A 19,550-nucleotide genomic window follows, 5' to 3' on the forward strand; every position below is an offset into this window, starting at 1 on the left:
AGTGCTTTGACTTTTTCCTAAAGCAAGGAATACGATTTAAGAGCATGGTAAAAGAGAAATACTTGTGCTTCAAGGTATTTTGCATATGTTATCAACCTTTCTATTAGAATATAAACTTAGGAAATTATACCTACTTATCTGTCTCTAATCCCTAGATAATTTTTGCGGAGCTGGATATTCAAGCTTAGCATTTCTTTTCTAGGTGTTGTTGACCTGCCTGAGGAAAATCGGGAAGCAGCTTATAATGCCATTACTTTACCTGAAGAATTTCATGACTTTGATCAGCCACTGCCTGACTTAGAGTATGTGTCTTCTTTTAAAAAAAATTGTTGACTTGGTCTACAAAAAGCAGTAGTATTAGCTTCCAAATGTATAGTTTTCCTTGGAATGTTTTACATTAACAGGTAGCTAAAATGCATATATATGTTTATTTAGGATAGTATATAAATATGGAACATAAAACCTAGAAAGTTGTTCTTCTGTAAGAAAATCATGTGGATATCAGCTTTAACACAGCTAAGATGTGAGAGTTTTGAGGCGCTTAGGCCAAAGCTTATGTAAACTGAAACAGTCATGTATGCTTGTTACATAATGATAGCAGGGATTGTAAACTGTTGCTTCATGATATTTTTCAGAATTATATGTTAAAGTCGGCTACTTGTTATCTGCTTGGCCAGGCTATACTCAGAGTCATAATTCTGTTCTGGTTTTTTTGTTTTGTTTTGTTTTGAATGAACATGCGAGATAACTTTTTATGAAGAGCAACAAAGGGTCATTGTCACGACACACATTTGAGAGGAGAGAGTTACACAGAAATGGCCGTTATAGCAGAGTACTGTAGTATGTTTCCCTTTTCTCAAGCCCTTACCATCCAGCTATCATGCCATGATGTTGGAACGTGACTATAGTTTTCCAAGGGACTTAGTAGCATAACTGACAACCAAGCCACTCTACACCATTACAAATTTCTCTGCTTTTTGAAATGATCTGTGGCTTCTAATTAGAGTAAGTTCATGACCTATTTTGTTATTGCATGTGTATTGATTAGTTCTAGGCTGTATCTAGCTGTTTAACTTTTTTCTCTCCTTTTGATATTGTATTTGAAAATTTTTTATTGTGGAAATTTTTAAACATAACTAATAACTAGAGAAATTAGGATTATGAACCATATATGTCAGTTATTCAGCTTTTTAAATTACAAGTATATTGCCAGTCTTATCACATCTATTTTTCCCCCAGCTTACCTCACAGCCCCCACTAGATTATTTTAAATTAAGTAACAGATAATCTTATTTCATCTGTAAATAGTTCGATATTTGTCTCATAGAGGTAAAAGAATTTTTAAAGCCTCCATAACACATCACACCTTTAAAAAAATTATCAGTAATTCCTTATTATAGACATACCTTGGAGATACTGTAGGTTTCGTTCCACTGCAGTAAAGCAAGTTAACAAGTTTTGGGGTTTCACGGTGCCTATAAAAGTTATGTTCACACTGTACTCTATAGTCTATTAAGTGTGCAGTAATAGCATTATGTTTAAAAAAGCAGTGGGCATATCTTAAAAATACTTCACTGCAAAAAAAATGCTAGTGATCATCTCAGCCTTCAGCAAGTTGCAGTTCTTTTGCTGGTGGAGGATTTGCCTCCATGTTGATGGCTGCTGACTGAAATGGGTGGTGGTTGCTGAAGTTTGAGGTAACTGCGGCGATTTCTTAAAATAAGACAACAGTGAAGTGTGCTGCATCGATTGACCCTTCCGTGGGAGATTTCTTTGTAGCATATAATGCTACTCGATAACATTTTACCCCAATAGAACTTCTTTCAAAATTGGAGCCAATCATCTGAAACCCTACCACTCACTGCTTTATCAACCAAGTTTATGAAATATTCTAAACCCTTTGTAGTTGTTTCAGCAATATTCACAGTATCTTCTTCACTAAGAGTAGAATCCATCTCAAACCACTTTCTTTGCTCATCCATAAGAATTAACTCCTCATTTGTTAAAGTTTTATTCCAAGATTGCATCAATTTAGTTACACCTTCAGGCTCCACTTCTTTTTTTTTTTTTTAGACAGAGTCTCACTCTGTCGCCCAGGCTGGAGTGCAGTGGCCGGAGCTCAGCTCACTGCAAGCTCCGCCTCCCGGTTTATGCCATTCTCCTGCCTCAGCCTCCTGAGTAGCTGGGACTACAGGCGCCCGCCACCTCGCCCGGCTAGTTTTTTGTATTTTTTAGTAGAGACGGGGTTTCACCGCGTTAGCCAGGATGGTCTGGATCTCCTGACCTTGTGATCCGCCCGTCTTGGCCTCCCAAAGTGCTGGGATTACAGGCTTGAGCCACCGCGTGCGGCCCAGGCTCCACTTCTAAGTCTAGTTCTCTTGCTTTTTCCGCCGTATCTGTAGTTACTGCCTCCACTGAAGTCTTGAACCCCTCAAAGTCATGCATCAGGGTTAAAATTAATTTCTTCCAAACTTTCTGTCTATTCCACTGAAACTTTCTCCGTATGAACAATAAGGTAGTTTTGTTTTCTTATTCATGTTCACTTGAGTAGTATTTTTAATTTCCTTCAAGAACTTTTCCTTTGCATTCACAACTTGGCTGTTTGGTGCAAGAGGCCTAGCTTTTAGCCTAAATCAGCTTTAGACATGACTTCTTCACCAAGCTTAGTTATTTCTAGCTTTTGATTTAAAGTGAGATACGTGTGACTCTTCGTTTTACTTGAACAAATGATAGCCATTGTAGGGCTATTAATTGGCCTTATTTCAATTTGTTGTGTCTCAAGGAACAGGGAGGCCCAAGAAGAGGGAGAAACATTGCAGGGGGCAGGGTGAGCGGAAGGGCAGGAGCAGTCAGAACACACAGAACATTTCTTAAGTTTGCCAAATTATTTGGGCATCCTTTGTGGCACCCAAAATAATTAAAATAGTAGCATCAAAGATCACTGGGCCGGGTGTGGTGGCTCACACCTGTGATCCCAGTGCTTTGGGAGGCTAAGGTGGGAGAATCACTTGAGGCCAGGAGTTTGAGACTAGCCTGGGCAGTATAGTGAGATCCTGCCCCCCCATCTCTACTAAAAAATAAGCAAAAAAATTTAAAAGATCATTAATCAAGATCACCATAACAGATATAATAATGAAAAGTTTTTAAATAGCATGAGAATTACCAAATATGACAGAGACATGAAGTAAGCTTGTGCTGTTGGAAAATGGCACCAATAGACTTGCTCGAGGCAGTGTTACCACAAACCTTTGGTTTGTTAAGAACTCAGCATCTGCGAAATTCAGTAAAAAAAAGTGCAGTAAAACAAGGTATGCCTATATGATATCCAGTCAGCATTCAACTGTCTCCAATTGACATGTTGGCTTTTTTTTTTTTTTCCTCTTTCCAGTTTGAGTTGAGGCTAAACAAAGTCTACAAACTGCTTCTGGTTGATATAGCTTATGGGTCTCCTAAGAATCTATTACAGCTTTGCCTCCCTCCTATTTTTTTTCCTTGCTGTCTATTTTTTTGTACAGACTTGGTCAGTTGTTTTGAGGTATTAATGTTCTGGATATGGCTGATAGTGTTTAGATTGGTGTTTAGCATTGTACACTTTTTATTTTTTAGTATTTTTAAACTATATGAGAGATGATTCTTTATTAGAGGAAGAAACTGAGTCTCAGGGAAGTCAGGGAACTTTAGAGTTTACACCGCCTGTAAGTTGCAGGGTCCTAATGAAAACCCATGCCAGTCTAGCCCATCATTTCTAATTTTTTCCTCTATACTTGTTTTAGTGACTTCTGCATATTACGTTGTATTTGCTGATTTTTGATGCTTTTCAAATTTAAATACAAGTTAATTTCCAAATCACTTGCATTCTTGGATTACACTGGGATGTATGAAGGTATTAAATATTAAGGCTTCTAAAACTTGGTGGGTTGTGTGTATATATATATATATATTTTTTTTTTTAATTTTTCTTATAGAGAGAATTGGGATTTTTTTTTCTTATAAACACAGTGAGACTTGAGACTAAAATGTATTTGACCTTCTTTTAAAGTGACATCGATGTGGCCCAGCAGTTCAGCTTGAATCAGAGTAGAGTGGAAGAGATAACCATGAGAGAAGAAGTTGGGAACATCAGCATTTTACAAGAAAATGATTTTGGTAAAAGAGAAACAAATTACTAGCCATTAGTTTATAATGTTATATTGTGCCACTAATAGCAATTTCAGAAGAAAATCAGACTATATTCACATTGACAGAAAGACTTAAAATTTCATGTAATGCATTTTCATCAAGAAAAGAATTTGGCTTTCTTACCAGTATATTAAGCATTATTTTCATATTTAGAGCTAATTGTTTACCTACTCCTCTCCATATATACAATCATAGAACCTGTATATTGATTTCTGCGAGGAGTCCCAGTATTGAAGTAGTGATCATGTTTAAACCAACCATTTTGGAACGGTTGGTTTCCCTATTATACTTGCTATTCAAAAACAGGTATTCAAAACTAGTAGCAAGTCATATTCTTTTTTAAAAGACGGGGTCTGTGCTGTGTTATCCAGGCTGGAGTGCAGTGGCTCTTCACAGGCAGGATTATAGTACACTACAGCCTCGAACTCTTGGATTCAAGTGATCCTCCCACCTCAGCCTCAAGTAGCTGGGACTGCAGGCACATGCCACTGTACCCAGAACCAGATTATTTTCTTGATGAAACACATTATAACAAGAAAATTTAAGCTGTGACTGTTAATGTAACTTAACATATGTACATATTTAGAGTTTAACATATTTTAGGATCATTTAAATCCAGATCTAAGGTTGAATTTGTTAGTCATGCCCAAGTATTGTAGCTGTGTGTAACTGAGTCATTTTAAAAAATTCAGATGCTAAGATTTAAAGTTTAAACTAGATATTTTAACATTTGAAGATAAGACTTCAGTAAGCAAATGTGACATAATTATAATAAATCATTAGCTGTTTTCTTTTATCACAGTGCTATTTCTAATCTTTCTAAACTAATGACAAAATTTGTTTAGGTGATTTTGGAATGGATGATCGTGAGATAATGAGAGAAGGCAGTGCTTTTGAGGATGACGACATGTTAGTAAGCACTACTACTTCTAACCTCCTATTAGAGTCTGAACAGAGCACCAGCAATCTGAATGAGAAAATTAACCATTTAGAATATGAAGACCAATATAAGGATGATAATTTTGGAGAAGGAAATGATGGTGGAATATTAGGTATGTGAAAAAATGATGGTTACTCGAACATAAGCAGAATTTCTTTATTGTAAAGTTTTGGAAGCAGTTGCTAATTCTGAGTCTTGAACAGCTTTTAGATATGTATGAGTGAATTGTGATCAGTTGGTTCAGTAAGACATTTTGGTAAAATTAGCCTCTTAAAATATTATAACAAAACTTAAATATGCTTATCAGAATGCTAAATTGTATTAGTACTTAAAACTGTTCTGTTTGTGTTTGATAGCTGTGTTAAGTAAATATTTTTTAAAATAGATAAATTAACTAGAAAATACAAATGAAAAATGAGAATTTTTTTATATACTAAGTGTTTTATACTTTTATAAACTACCTGGAGGAGAAACAGATAAAAATTGAATATATGTTTAAATTTTATCCCTTTTAACGTAATTTTGTTTTTCCATTGATTGGCTATTGTGGTTTTGGCATTTCTTCTAGAAATTATAACTAACTTACATTCCTTATTTCAGATGACAAACTTATTAGTAATAATGATGGCGGTATCTTTGATGACCCCCCTGCCCTCTCTGAGGCAGGGGTGATGTTGCCAGAGCAACCTGCACATGACGATATGGATGAGGATGATAATGTATCAAGTAAGCGTTTCATGTTTAGTGATTCTAGGGATGATTGTATGGCATCCAGAAAGATACTTACCATAGAAGATGACAAACTAGAAGTTGTAGTTTTTGATGAATTACAAATATCTTTAAGTACAGTGCTTATGATTGATTAGTGGTTCTGATTCTGTGTTTAATCTTGCGCCCCTCCCCATTTTTTGGCCAATTGAGTTACAAGTCTGGTGGGGCTTTCCTATTAACTAGAAAAATATTTTTTTTTTAGTAATAATAGGATTTCTTTCTATTTCATGAAGAGTTTTTTCTCCCACCATTTGTAGGATATAACATACCAAAGCTTTTTGTGACTGTGTTTTTTTTTTTTTTTTGACAGTGGGTGGGCCTGATAGTCCTGATTCAGTGGATCCCGTTGAACCAATGCCAACCATGACTGATCAAACAACACTTGTTCCAAATGAGGAAGAAGCATTTGCATTGGAACCTATTGATATAACTGGTGAGCATATGAACCCTTAGATTTATACAGCATACAACATGAGGTCTTACTTCTGGTTTTTGCCTGTCTACTGGTCTGCTACTGTTGTTTTAGATAACTAGGCTTCTTGCTTTTTTCTGGTTTTTTGCCTGTCTACTGATCTGCTGCTGTTGCTTTCGTTAACTAGGCTTCTTGCTTTTATGTCACAGTCATCTGTCATAGTCTTTCTTCTATCCAATTATAATTTTGAGTATTTTGTAGAATGTCTGTGCAAGTTGCTGTGAAATATAAAAGTATAGAACAAGCTTTCTGATAATGCGTATCTTAGTCTCCTGGGGTTCCCAGAATGTTAGCAGCTCACATGTGTAACAACTAGAAAACATTGGAAAGCATTTTTCAATAAATTACAATTCTGAATGCTGTATAGTTGGGCTACAAGCTGGAAAAAAACTAAAAGTATTCTTTTAAAAAAAACAAAACTGGAGGCTGGTGTGGTGGCTCCCACTTGTAATTCAGTACTTTGGGAGGCCCAACCAGGAAAACCACGTGAGGCCAGGAGTTTGAGACCAGCCTGGGCAGTAAATATAGTAAGACCTGTCTCTTCAAAGAGAAATTTTTTTTTTTTTTTAATTTTATGTGCTCTCAGAATTTGCCTTTTTCCACACGTTCTGAAAAAAATCTTTTTAAATTTAAAAACTGGAAACGTCAAAAATTCTAGAATAAGTAATCTTTTTCTTGTAGTTTTTTTAAGTAACATTGCAAGACACATAATTTGAGGAGGGCTGCTTCTAAATGACAGACAATTTGAGATAATGGGGATATAAAACTTAACAGTTTCTAGGTGGTTTATGAGGACAGTAGGATAGAATACTTGAAATCGATTACAGTGTAATTTAGACATAGTTTTTACCTTTAAGTAGAACAAGATTACCCTTTTGGGTTTCCCATTGATGAGGAAAATGGACAATTAAGTAAAATATATACTTTATTAGATAGTGAGATTAGAGAAGAGACTCTCACTGTGTGTAACATCTTTTTGTGTATATATATATATTTTAAGTGTTGATCCAAAAACCTTTGGGGTATGTCCGACAGGGTGAAATTTTGAGGATTTTATTTAACCCCATGAGCTTTTCTGCATTTTAAAAAAGAGACAATACCACCTACTTATAAGTTTTAAGGACTAGAAAGGACTCTTTTAAAATGTCTAGGATGGAGTTACAGGTCTATCTGACTGGGCTTGGGCTTGTTTCATTCTATCAAGCAGCTTCCACAACTGCCATATATGAATTACAACTTTTCTAATAAAAATAATAGTATTTGCAATCATTAAAGAAAACTCAGTCTGTGAGTTTGAGTGATGGGCCCTGTTTCAAATGAGAAAATGAGCCCAACTCTGAAGGGTATGATATGTTCATTGTTTGCGGTATAAAACTACATAGGCAAGAATGTATTGGACCTTACATCATTTTACTTATTTTCTGCTAAAAGTCTATACTTACTCAGCAAATTTTTGTTGGATGCCTATTGTGTTCCAGCCTCTATTCTAAATGATGGTTGGAAAACATCAGTTAAAACATTCTATACTTATGAAGTTTAACTTTTCTGCTAAAGTCTGTGTGTAGAAAAGCAGGGGAATATAGTCAGTCCAGATCTTGTAACTGTGTGTTCCATGCTGGCCTCTCAGGAAAATGATCTTATTTTTTATTATCATTCCAGTTAAAGAAACAAAAGCCAAGAGGAAGAGGAAGCTCATTGTTGACAGTGTCAAAGAGTTGGATAGCAAGACAATTAGAGCACAACTTAGTGATTATTCTGATATTGTTACTACTCTGGATCTGGCACCGCCCACCAAGAAATTGATGATGTGGAAAGAGACAGGAGGAGTAGAAAAATTGTTTTCTTTACCTGCTCAGCCTTTGTGGAATAACAGACTACTGAAGGTAATACAGTTTGCAGAATTTTTACTTCATATACATTCTGAGTATCTAAAAAAAAAGATTCTAAAACCTTTGAATCATTTTTGATCAAGTATTTTGCAACCGTATGGCACGTTTTCTTTTTTCTGCCTTAAATCACAGTGTACTGGGCATAACTTCATTTGAAATACATGGATAAGTGACACCTGCATTTCTAAAAGATGTAAAATGAATTTTCCTTATTTTAAAAAGCCACTGACATGTTTAATAATACTTCTCTCTGTAATAAACTATTAGTTATATCGTCTTAGTTTTTTTTACATCTGAATTCTTGAAATGTTTTCTGAATAAAACATGAGTGGTTCTGCTTTTTCCATGGTAAAGAATTCTGGCTTCAGGAAGTATTTTGGTTTTTTTGTTTGTTTTTCCATTTATAGGCTCTTTTCTGCTTACATTCCACAATATTCCAAAATAAGATTCACAGGTACTGGTGAATGAAGCAGTGCTGTTAGGCTACTATTCTGTCTGAAGTTGAGATATGCACAGAACCTATTGATTTTACTGTGTATTTAGAATATAGTAATATATTCTAAATTTAAAGTATCCAAGAGCAACAAAGTTGTGCTCTTTATTGTAAGCACTGTCAAATAATTATTTTTAAGAAGGTCGTTAAACTGTTTATTCTTTGACTCAGTAATTTCATTATTAGAAATTTTTCCTAAGGAAGTAATTCAAAGTATGGAAAAGCTACCTCTGTTAATGTTGATTACATTCTTGTTCACAGTTTTAAAAAGAGAGAAGCCTGACATTTTAAGAGTAGAGGAATGGTTCAAAATGAAATATATAATCATTAAAAGTAGTTTAAATGAGACTGGGAGCAGTGGCTCATATCTGTAATCCCAGCACTTTGGGAGGCTGGGGCAAGTGGATCACTTCAGGTCAGGAGTTAGAGACCAGCCTGGCCAACATGGTGAAATCCCATCTGTACTAAAAATATAAAAATTAGCCATGTGTGGTGGTACACTGTAATCCCATCTACACAGGAGGCTGAGGCACAAGAATCACTTGAACCCGGGGGGCAGAGGTTGCAGTGAGCTGAGATTGTGCCACTGCACTTCAGCCTGGGCAACAGACTGAGACTCCGACTCAAAAAATAAAAATAAAAAGTAGTTTAAATGATAGCTAATAAGGTTACCATGTAAGTGAAGAAAACACAATTTAAAGCTGTTTGGTATGAGACCAGTTAGGATGAGTTTTAGTTGATGAATATAAAAATAAACTGCAGGCAGATAAATGGAAAATCCCTTAAGGTTGTGAGATAATGGATACAATTTTTTTAGTTTATCTAAAATGTCTGCAGTTATAATTTGAAAACTCATTTAAAATCATTTTCAGATGGAATAAAGTGTGAATATGATAAAAGCTATGCTAAATTATACACTTAGAATATACTTTTGGAAGATATAAATCAGTGGTGACTTTAGATTTATTTTATCATTGAAATTTTTCTTTTTTTTCCTATAGCTCTTTACACGCTGTCTTACACCGCTTGTACCAGAAGACCTTAGGAAAAGGAGGAAAGGAGGAGAGGCAGATAATTTGGATGAATTCCTCAAAGAATTTGAAAATCCAGAGGTTCCTAGAGAGGACCAGCAACAGCAGCATCAGCAGCGTGATGTTATCGGTTTGTTCTGTTGGAATAGTTCCTTGATGAAGTTCACATGAGTATTTGGCTTAAAATTTACCTTTAAACTGTCAGACTGAAAGAAATGAGGAATCAAAGATATGCTCAAATGTTTGGGCAGGGAAATGCGTTGGACCTGATTGCCTTATTTAAGTATGAAGCTTCCTGTCTTTCCAGAGGTTTAAGGTTCAGAACTGGCAGGGGAGATAGTCTGCTAAAGAATTGTCCTACATTGTACTGGGGGTAGGACTTGTCCTTTTAAGATCCCCTTTACGTATATTGCTAAAAATTGACTAAACCTTTATGGAACTAAAATTTTATCTGGCCTTCTTCATTAACAAAAACATTACATATGTCTTAGTGTACTAGTTTAAAAAATAAATGGTTCTATAATGTTCAAAACTGTATGACCTATGTTTTCTCTTCATATGACCAATTGCAGATGAGCCCATTATAGAAGAGCCAAGCCGCCTCCAGGAGTCAGTAATGGAGGCCAGCAGAACAAACATAGACGAGTCAGCTATGCCTCCACCACCGCCTCAGGGAGTTAAGCGAAAAGCTGGACAAATTGACCCAGAGCCTGTGATACCTGTAAGTAAGCAGATCTATCCATTAAGTCATTTGAAGGTATTCATACAGTTAGTAGCAAGTGGTATTTAGGGAGGCCTTTTAAAGTATCTTGGTTTTGACAGAAAATGGTAAGGAATGAGTCCCGAGGAAGAAGAGCAACAGGATGTAGACAGTCCACTCCTAATGGGAGAATATGTTCTGGGAGTCTCTGCAGTCTTTCTGACTCTTTTTGAATAGTATTGCTTTAGAGTGCTCCAAAGTGAGCATCCTTGACTCTGAAGTTGGTTCTGATTTATTATTTGGGAAACATTCCTGCATACCTTCAGTACTAGGCAGTTTTAGGTCATCTTATTAAGTAATCAGAATAAACTTGTCAAATACCTGAGAAAATGTAAAGCATTATCTGTCTGCTTCATTCAAACTTTGACTACCATTAAGTTCAGCTAGGATAGGAAAGCTAAGCAATTATGAACGAGGAAATAGTAGGGTTTGGTTTAGGGCTTTCAATCTTAAGTCTATAGAATAAATGAATTTGAGCAAAGGGAGGCTTTTTGATAACTTCAGGCTTCTTGTTCAGCCTCCATCAAGAATACTCTGCCAATTTTAAGAACTAGTTTTCTGTGCCCTCTGGTGGTGACAGTTGTCAATAAGAGCATTTTTCTGTATGAGCTCAGGACTAGGAACACAGTGATGAGTAGGTGACTTTCATAACCACCCTCCTTCTGGTAATTCTTTGGTTTCTTAAAGACTTTGGTTTTAATGTTCTTAACTCTTTATATTAAGCCTGAGAGAAAATAAATATAGGAAGTGGACCCAGAAAAGCAGTGTCCTCACTCCTATTATTTGCTGCCGTGAGACATTCAAGACTCTCAGAGTGAAAGCTTGTGATTTTTAAGTTACAATATAATAACCTTACAGAAGCTTTAGTAGTTAAAAAGCATTTGACTCCTAAAAAGTAAGTATGAAAATGAAACATGGTTTAAGGTAACGGTCAGTTTCTTTTGTAAGCTACTTCGATGTAGTTTTATAAAAAATAAAAAAAGATACATACTATAATAAATTTCGCTTGTGGGGAAGTATGGAGATATAATCTCAGTATTTTCGGCTCAAAAACTTCAGCCACTGTGTATTTGCATATTTAAAATAAGCTACTTTAAAAACATACGTCTTAAATTGTCTTATTTGTATTGCTTTAAGCCTCAGCAGGTAGAGCAGATGGAAATACCACCTGTAGAGCTTCCCCCAGAAGAACCTCCAAATATCTGTCAGCTAATACCAGAGTTAGAACTTCTGCCAGAAAAAGAGAAGGAGAAAGAGAAGGAAAAAGAAGATGATGAAGAGGAAGAGGTGAACTAATTAATAATTTTCATTCCAGATTTAGCAAAAACCTCCAACCAGCTGTTTTGTTTTTCATATTGGGGCTAACTTAATTGATGTTGAGCATCAGAGTTATATTAAAAAAAGAATATAAGCAAAATTTTACCAAATTCGTAGTGGTGTCAATCATCGTTAGGAACATCAAATTTTATGCTGTGCTGTAACTCATTGGCTCCCTTGTGGGCTTTTGAAGGACATGGAATTGCCCTTACGCTGATTTCTTGCCTGACTTCTAGACTGCTTGTAGCTGCTTTTACTGTCTTGTGGTCAGTGGTCGATTCTTAACTGCTGTTATCTACTTCTGCTATAACCTCTTCTGTATCTGTGGTGGCCTGGAAATCAGATAAGCATACATTTTGCACTTGTCTGGGTTTTGTTTTTTGTTTTTCCTTTAGTTGGACCCCAGGGTAAAGCATAACTTTGCTAAAAACCTAGACTGAGTGAAGGCTTGAATGACTTTGTTTTGACAAAGTAAGAGGTGTTTTAGGAATCAATTTCTTTTTCCTGGGGCGTGTTTATGCTGTTGAAGGTCCTCCTTCTTCTCCTTCTCCTTCTCCTTCTTCTCCTTCTCCTTCTCCTCCTCCTCCTCCTCCTCCTCCCTTCCTCCCTCCCTCCCTCCTCCCTCCTCCCTTCTTCCCTCCCTCTTCCTTTCCTTCCTTCCTTCCTCCCTCCTCCCTCCCTTCCTTCCTTCCTTCCTTCCTTCCTTCCTTTCCTCCCTTCCTTCCTTCCTTCCTTCCTTCCTCCTTCCCTCCCTCCTCCTCCTCCTCCTTTCTTCTTCCTTATTTCTGGATCATTGAGGTTGTTAAGACTTGGAATTTATTCTTCTGTTTGATATTCTGTCAGATATGTTACTTAAACCTTTTAATTTAAAATAAGGTGTCCTTTAGGTAGCATTGAAGCTGTTTAAATTTCTTCAGGACCAAAAAAGGTTATGGATTGGATAAATTTTCATTAACATCTGTTCTTAATTCTAATAATAGTGCATATCTTCAATATGAATACCTTATTTTACAACCAAAATTAGCTTCAGAGCTATTCCTATGTGTGAGGGTATGCCATTATCTCAGACTTAGTTGTGAATAAGTATTAAAATACTTGTGGTTTCTGTATATAGTTTCAGCATAGCCTGGGAACATCACAACTGCTGCCTTGCACCCACCTTGGACTTTAAAAGTCATTTAGGCAGCACGTGGCTGAGAACTATGTTGCTCAAGTGAAATATATAATAAGGGTTATAGCCCATTCATTTTAAAACGCCATGTAGACCAATAATAAATCCTCAACTTAGCTAGTCTGCAGGCTCTTTGGTACTGCTCCACAATGAGATTAGGAGTCTGCCAGAACGTAAGTCATTTGGAAAATCATGTTGCAATATTTGTGTATGTATATTTAGTTGAAATAGACATTATATTTAGTGGTACAGTTGATTTTTATCATTAAGTTCTTGAAGAGGGGCCAGTAACCAAAAGCTCCATGATCAGCAGCGTCCACAGACCACATAGTGTGTGTAGACAGCATCCTTGCCAAATGTTTGCTTGCATATAAACAGAGGACTTTGCCTTGTAATTTAAGAAAAACTCTTCAGTTTATACTCTAGATGCTAAGTGATTGCTCAGCAGCATTAAGTACAGTTTCCTGTTAGTTCAAAATACACAATCTCAAGGTAATTGAGGAGCTTTTAGGAGATGTAGAAGTACTTCATTTTGCATTGGACTTGTTTTGTCAGCTTTTTGGGGGTCATTTTCATTCAGGATGAAGATGCATCAGGGGGTGATCAAGATCAGGAAGAAAGAAGATGGAACAAAAGGACTCAGCAGATGCTTCATGGTCTTCAGGTATTGCTACTGTTGTCTTAGAGGAAAATGCTTTATCAAAGGGTTTTGGCATTGTTCCCCCCCCAAAAAAAAGTTACATGCTGGAAACAGAAAGCATACTTTTGTGAAACTCTTCCCAAAACTACATTATTTTTAAATGTTTTAATTAAATACATAAACTGTTAGGCCAAGAGTAAGCCTGAAAAGCAGAACCATGGTGACATATTACACAACTCCTTTGTATGCCTGCACTTTCTTGTTTTTCGTTGAGTAAATTTAATGTGATGGATCATTACATTTATTGGGTCATTGTGTAACATCAGATGTCACTTTTCCTTGTGCTTTAATGTCCTAGACACAGACAAGATACCTTGAACATCTGCAGAATGCCAAGCAAGTTGCTCAAGGTTTCTTAAAACAGGACAGTGACATTTAATTTTTTTTTTACTTTAAAAACTGTAAGTGCTAGATTTTACTATTATATTACATTAGCTGTCTAAATAAATTGATTACTTTAATAATACATGTCAGAACAATTTTGCTGGTTTCTTGGACTTTCTTATTTAGATTTTAGATGTACCATAACATACTTTGGCCTTTTACCCTCTTGATTAACATGAGAATCATATACTGTTTTAAAAAGTGCAGTCTTTGTCCTGAGCAGAATATATAGTTTGTTTTTTCCAGTAACCAAAATTAGCATCTGTGTTAGTCTGTTTTGTGTTGCTCTAAAGGAATACCTGAGTCTGGGTAATTTATAAAGAAATGGAGTTTATTTGGCTCACAGTTCTGCAGACTGTACAAGAAGCAAAGCACCAGCATCTGCTTCTGGTGAGGCCTCAGAAAGCTTGTAGTCACGGTGGAAGGCAGAGGGGGAGCAGGTGTGTCACATGGCGAGAGAGATGGCTAGGCTCTTTTAAACAACCAGCTCTCTTGTTAACTAATGAGCAAAAATTCACTGATTGCTGCGGGGAACCATTCATAAGGGATCCACCACCACCCCCATCCCCACCCCCACCCCGTGACACAAACACCTCACTAGGCTCCATCTCTAACACTGGGGAATCACGTTTCAGCATGAGATTTGGAGGGGACAGATATTCAAACTGTCAGCATCCTCACTGAATTACTACTTTATTTTACAGGTTACTTTAAGTTACCCTTTTTGGTTTTATTTCAGCGTGCTCTTGCTAAAACTGGAGCTGAATCTATCAGTTTGCTTGAGTTATGTCGAAACACGAACAGAAAACAAGCTGCCGCAAAGTTCTACAGCTTCTTGGTTCTTAAAAAGCAGCAAGCTATTGAGCTGACACAGGAAGAACCGTACAGTGACATCGTTGCAACACCTGGACCAAGGTTCCATATTATATGAGGAGCTAGAAACATTATAGCTAGTGTTTGATTCACTAGTGCTTACGAATTGCCCCCATGTGTAGGGGACACAGAACCCTTTGAGAAAAACTTAGATTTTTGTCTGTACAAAGTCTTTGCCTTTTTCTTTCTTCATTTTTTTCCAGTACGTTAAATTTGTCAATTTCATCTTTGAGGGAAACTGATTAGATGGGTTGTGTTTGTGTTCTGATGGAGAAAACTGCACCCCAGGGACTCAGAAGATGATTTTAACAGTTCAGAATAGATGTGTGCAATATTGGTGCATGTAATAATGTTCAGCGGCAGTCAAAAGTCATGATTTTTATCTTAGGTCTTCATTACTGCATTGAAAAGGAAAACCTGTCTGGGAAAATGCCTGACAGTTTAATTTAAAACTATGGTGTGAGTCTTTGACAAGAAAAAAAAAAACAACGCCTTTCCATCAGTAACACTGGCAATCTTCCTGTTAACCACTCTCCTTAGGGATGGTATCTGAAACAACAAAGGTCGCCCTCTTGAGATTCGTTTTAAGTGTAATTCCCTAATGAGCAGAGGTGTACGTGAAATTGTGTTGTGACTGATAACCTTCAGCTACAAAAAGATAGGACTGACTTGGTTTAAGTGTTCTATTTTGTAAATCATTCCATTTGAGTCTTTCTGATGAACCTGGCTATCCTGAAATCTGTTACTTTAGTGAGGCTCCAAAATGAGCAAAGCTAGGCCTGATTAGAGTAGAGTGACTATTAAAAAACATAACTTTCTAGGAGCTATAAATCAAAGTTTTTAAAAGATGTTTGGATATATTTGAGTATTCAGATCATGAAAACAGAAATTGCCCTGCCTACTACAAGGACAGACTGATGGGAAATTATGCACCTGGTCAACTTAGCTTTTAAGCAGACAATGCTGTAAAAACTAATGGCTTCTCTGGTATTTATTATAAGTTTTAGTACTGATCTCCTTTTCCAGTGCTGCACACTCCTGTGTTTGGAACTTTAATAGCATTGCAACAAAATCTTATATCCAGTTTCCTGTAATTTAAGTGAAGAAAAATACATCCAAATAAAGACTTTATTATTAACAGACCAGATAGCATCAGAAATCATGTGACTATTATGATTATCAGAATATGTCTTAACTTTTTAGGGCAAAGTTAACACTGAAAGTTACAGCTTAAGTGTTGGAACTTTTGTGGCAAAAACATCACTTTTGAAACTCAGACTTCAGTGTATACCCAATAATTTAAAATTATGTGAAATGTTTTAAATTTGTGAACTCGTAATTACTGTTTTAATGATTCAGTTTCTTGAGAGTGGTAATTGTATAAAATTGCTTTTGCAGCTTTATATTCAATATGACGTGCCTGTAAACCAAGAGTTTTCCCCGTTTGTAAAAAGACATTGTAGATAATTGAATGTTTGATTTTAGAAAGGTCATTAGTTTCTTGTTACACATTTTGTTAGTCTGATTTTTGTTGCTTATCGGGTTTAATATTGTTCTTGAAAATAGTTGATGCTATGTTATGTATAACTTTTCTAATAAAAGTTGTGTTATAAGCTGTACTTTTTTGAGTATTTGTTATTCAGTTGGTGGTGGTCCCCAAGGGAAAGTTGGCTGAAAAAGTTACTATAGCCCAACACCTCATTTATTTGCTTTAGCTAGAATAGTTGTCCATATAAACCAAATGAATTTTTCAAAAGAGGTCTTAGACTACAAATGGAAGACAGACTAGCTTGTCTCCAACCTTCTTTGTTAACAGAACTGTGTGATCTGAAATTTTAATAAATGTATAAGTGTTATGTGTGAAGGTATTAAGAATAAAAATGAAACCAGCAAATGGCTGGTACAGAGGAAGCTTTGGGACATAAATATATCTCTGTAACTGCTAAGTACATACAAACTGACATGCTGTGGGTGTACATCCTTGGTGCTCCAAACAAGCTAGGTGGGTAGGCAGGTGCTAGAAATACCCTAGGGCAGTCTCAGAAGCCTAACTGAAAACCAGGACATTCAGTAACCTGACATGTACCCACTTTTAGATTCTAGCCTCTGACTAGTCCTGCTGCCCCTGCCCCCCCAGTCCCCACTGTGAGCTTTAAAGCACTGAGATTTTATGGTTTAAACCCCGATTGGAGTGTAAATATGTTGCTGTTTTTAATAGAAAAAAATCAGATTTGACTAAGCACCAATTATCCTGAAACCCAAAGCAGCTTGAATTTGGGGCTCACTGCCATAGATACCTCTAGTAAAGAGTTATGATTAATGTGAAAGTGCTGAGAGCCTAGAATACAGCATGCCACAGTACCTGGGGGAAGTTCAGAAAGAAAAGATTCTCAGATGATAAAAAGCTTTTGCTAAAATGTAAAAGATGGCTTCGCATAGTAAAGTGAAATGATGTTTAGAGCAGAACTATGAGTGTTTGACTTGGAATTCAAAGGCTTAGGTGTAGACAGTGGAATCCAGTCTCATGACTGTCCTGAAACTTGGAGTTACCAGAGTGGTATAGTGGAAAGAGCAATGGGCCAGAGGCGTAGGCCCCAGGTTATAATCCTAATTTGATTATAGAACCTGAAACTTCAGATGCTTCATTCTGTATCTGGGTCTAAAAATGAAAGTCAAGTCCCACCGATTTCCAAGAGTTGTGAAAACCATATGAGCTAATTAAAAGCAGTTTGGAAAACAACTAACATTTGTATGATGAAGATAACAAGTGGCTTTCATTCAGGCTGCTTAGGCGCATGCCGCTTAGGTGCACATAGGTTGTAAACTTCTAATTCTAGAGTACGTCGTGAGGTGAACATCTCTACTTGCAGGAACCACATACACTTTAATTTCTCTAAAACTGAATTAATTCTACTTTACTACTTTAGACCTTCCTAATGCTTCATCTTTGGTGAGTGGCTCCTTCACCTTCCATGTCCTCTCGACCTGGTAATTCAGTGTTCCTACCTTTCAAATAACCATTCCTTTGCTCACACTATTGAAGACTTGCAGAGATTACTTCAACAGCTCCAGTTACTCAAAATTTGGACTATTACCTCTAAACACATTAGAGTCAACTGGCAAGTCAGCAGACGGACTTTGGAAAAGGTAGGACAGGAAGGTTTTTATTTCAAGACTATGCCCTAAGAGCCATCTGCCCGGCTTTCTGTATTCACCGTGCTGTCCTCCCAGCTGTGCTCCAGGTCACGCGTGCAAACGCTCAGGTGGCCAGGCAGGTCGTGGAAATGAGTGAAGCAGCCAGGTGAACAGGAGTGGAGGGTGAGGAGGAACAGTGCTGAACTGGATGAAATGGGGCAGGGACCCCCTTGAGCTGAGTACAGCATCTGCTCAAATGTTGCTAATCGCTAGTTCAGAAAAGGAGACAGAGCATTGCCTCAGGAAAGGCCAGAGGTCCAGATTCTTCTCACTCCCGATTTTAAAATGTGATATATGATTTAAAACTGTTTGAATACCATGAAGGCCACACACACCTTGGCAGACAGATCCAGCTCATAAACCTCAGGTTTGTGGCTTCTGTTGAGCTGACTTTGAGGACCACAAGGAAAGCAAGTTGTGCCACTCAAAGAAGCAAGGCTTTCTGGGCTCTTTGCTGTCACCGCTTCAAAGGCCACAGGCTGGCTGCTTCCTTGTAAAGAATGCTCTCCAATTGTTTTAAGGCCCTATTTGATGTTCCAGGCCCACAGGCAGCATCCTCACCTGACTTTATGCTTCATGTTTGCCCTGCTAACTTTGTGTGACAGCTGTTGTATAACATTCCCAACCTAATGGAAATATCTTCTGAAAAGCAGGACTTGAAAAATGTAAACCTAAAGACAAAAGTCTCATTTCCTCATATCTTCCAAAGCCAAACAATGCAGGGATTCTCAGATGTTAGCTCAAGAGTCAGATGAAGATTGTAAACCTGTAGGCTTGACATTTAGCCAGGGAATCAGCATTTTTAACAAGCACTCCAGTGGTTCTCAAGCAGACAATTCTCGGATCATTTTCAGATACCAGAATTCAGCCTTAGCTGGGAGCTGCCATCTCAAATGCTCGGTCAGCGTCTGGAGCTGCAGCTCGGGGGAGGAAGTGCCCTCCATGATCAGCTGTTACTTATGCTGTAGGACTAATTAGCTCTCAATTGGCCAACAGCTGTTCAGGGGGAAATTCTCATGCAATTCAAGGAGAGAATGAAGCTCTCCAACTTGAGCAAACTGGTACATTGTTATTTCCAGAAGGCATCTGGTAAAAGGGGTTCTCAGGTCCTGTTCTAATTACTCCAACTGTGACAGTCTGCTATGTGCTATGAAAATGAGTTAAGGGCACCAATGGGTGGCCAGTAATCACACCAGCAATGATCATCAAAACAGCAACACAGCTTCTCTAACTGACCGAGAGTTTGGTCCAGTGGTTGAGAACATGGGTTGGAATGCAAGAGAGGTGAGTTCAGGATTAGGTCCGCCTCTAACTAGAAACTGTGGTGACCATCTTAACTTCTTTAACTCTTGGTTCTCTCCTGAGGAAGCTCGTA

At 37.2% G+C, this 19,550-nt stretch overlaps 1 protein-coding gene across 1 annotated transcript in view; it reads left to right on the plus strand.

Moving 5' to 3' along the window:
* The window catches only part of RAD21 (RAD21 homolog (S. pombe)), a 29,794-nt gene extending 13,195 nt beyond the window's left edge, over positions 1-16,599 (plus strand). Inside the window, exons 4-14 of the mRNA XM_011941089.1 lie at positions 203-302; positions 4,040-4,146; positions 5,025-5,231; positions 5,720-5,845; positions 6,201-6,323; positions 8,022-8,245; positions 9,746-9,905; positions 10,348-10,496; positions 11,673-11,822; positions 13,604-13,687; positions 14,847-16,599. Coding sequence (XP_011796479.1) covers positions 203-302; positions 4,040-4,146; positions 5,025-5,231; positions 5,720-5,845; positions 6,201-6,323; positions 8,022-8,245; positions 9,746-9,905; positions 10,348-10,496; positions 11,673-11,822; positions 13,604-13,687; positions 14,847-15,038 — 1,622 coding nt within the window. The 3' untranslated portion in view covers positions 15,039-16,599. The remainder of the gene's footprint in view (positions 1-202; positions 303-4,039; positions 4,147-5,024; positions 5,232-5,719; positions 5,846-6,200; positions 6,324-8,021; positions 8,246-9,745; positions 9,906-10,347; positions 10,497-11,672; positions 11,823-13,603; positions 13,688-14,846) is intronic.
* The last annotated feature ends 2,951 nt before the right edge of the window (positions 16,600-19,550 follow it).

The sequence above is a fragment of the Colobus angolensis genome, unplaced genomic scaffold (genome assembly GCF_000951035.1).
Source record: "Colobus angolensis palliatus isolate OR3802 unplaced genomic scaffold, Cang.pa_1.0 Scaffold198, whole genome shotgun sequence".
In the NCBI taxonomy this organism is placed as follows: domain Eukaryota; kingdom Metazoa; phylum Chordata; class Mammalia; order Primates; family Cercopithecidae; genus Colobus; species Colobus angolensis.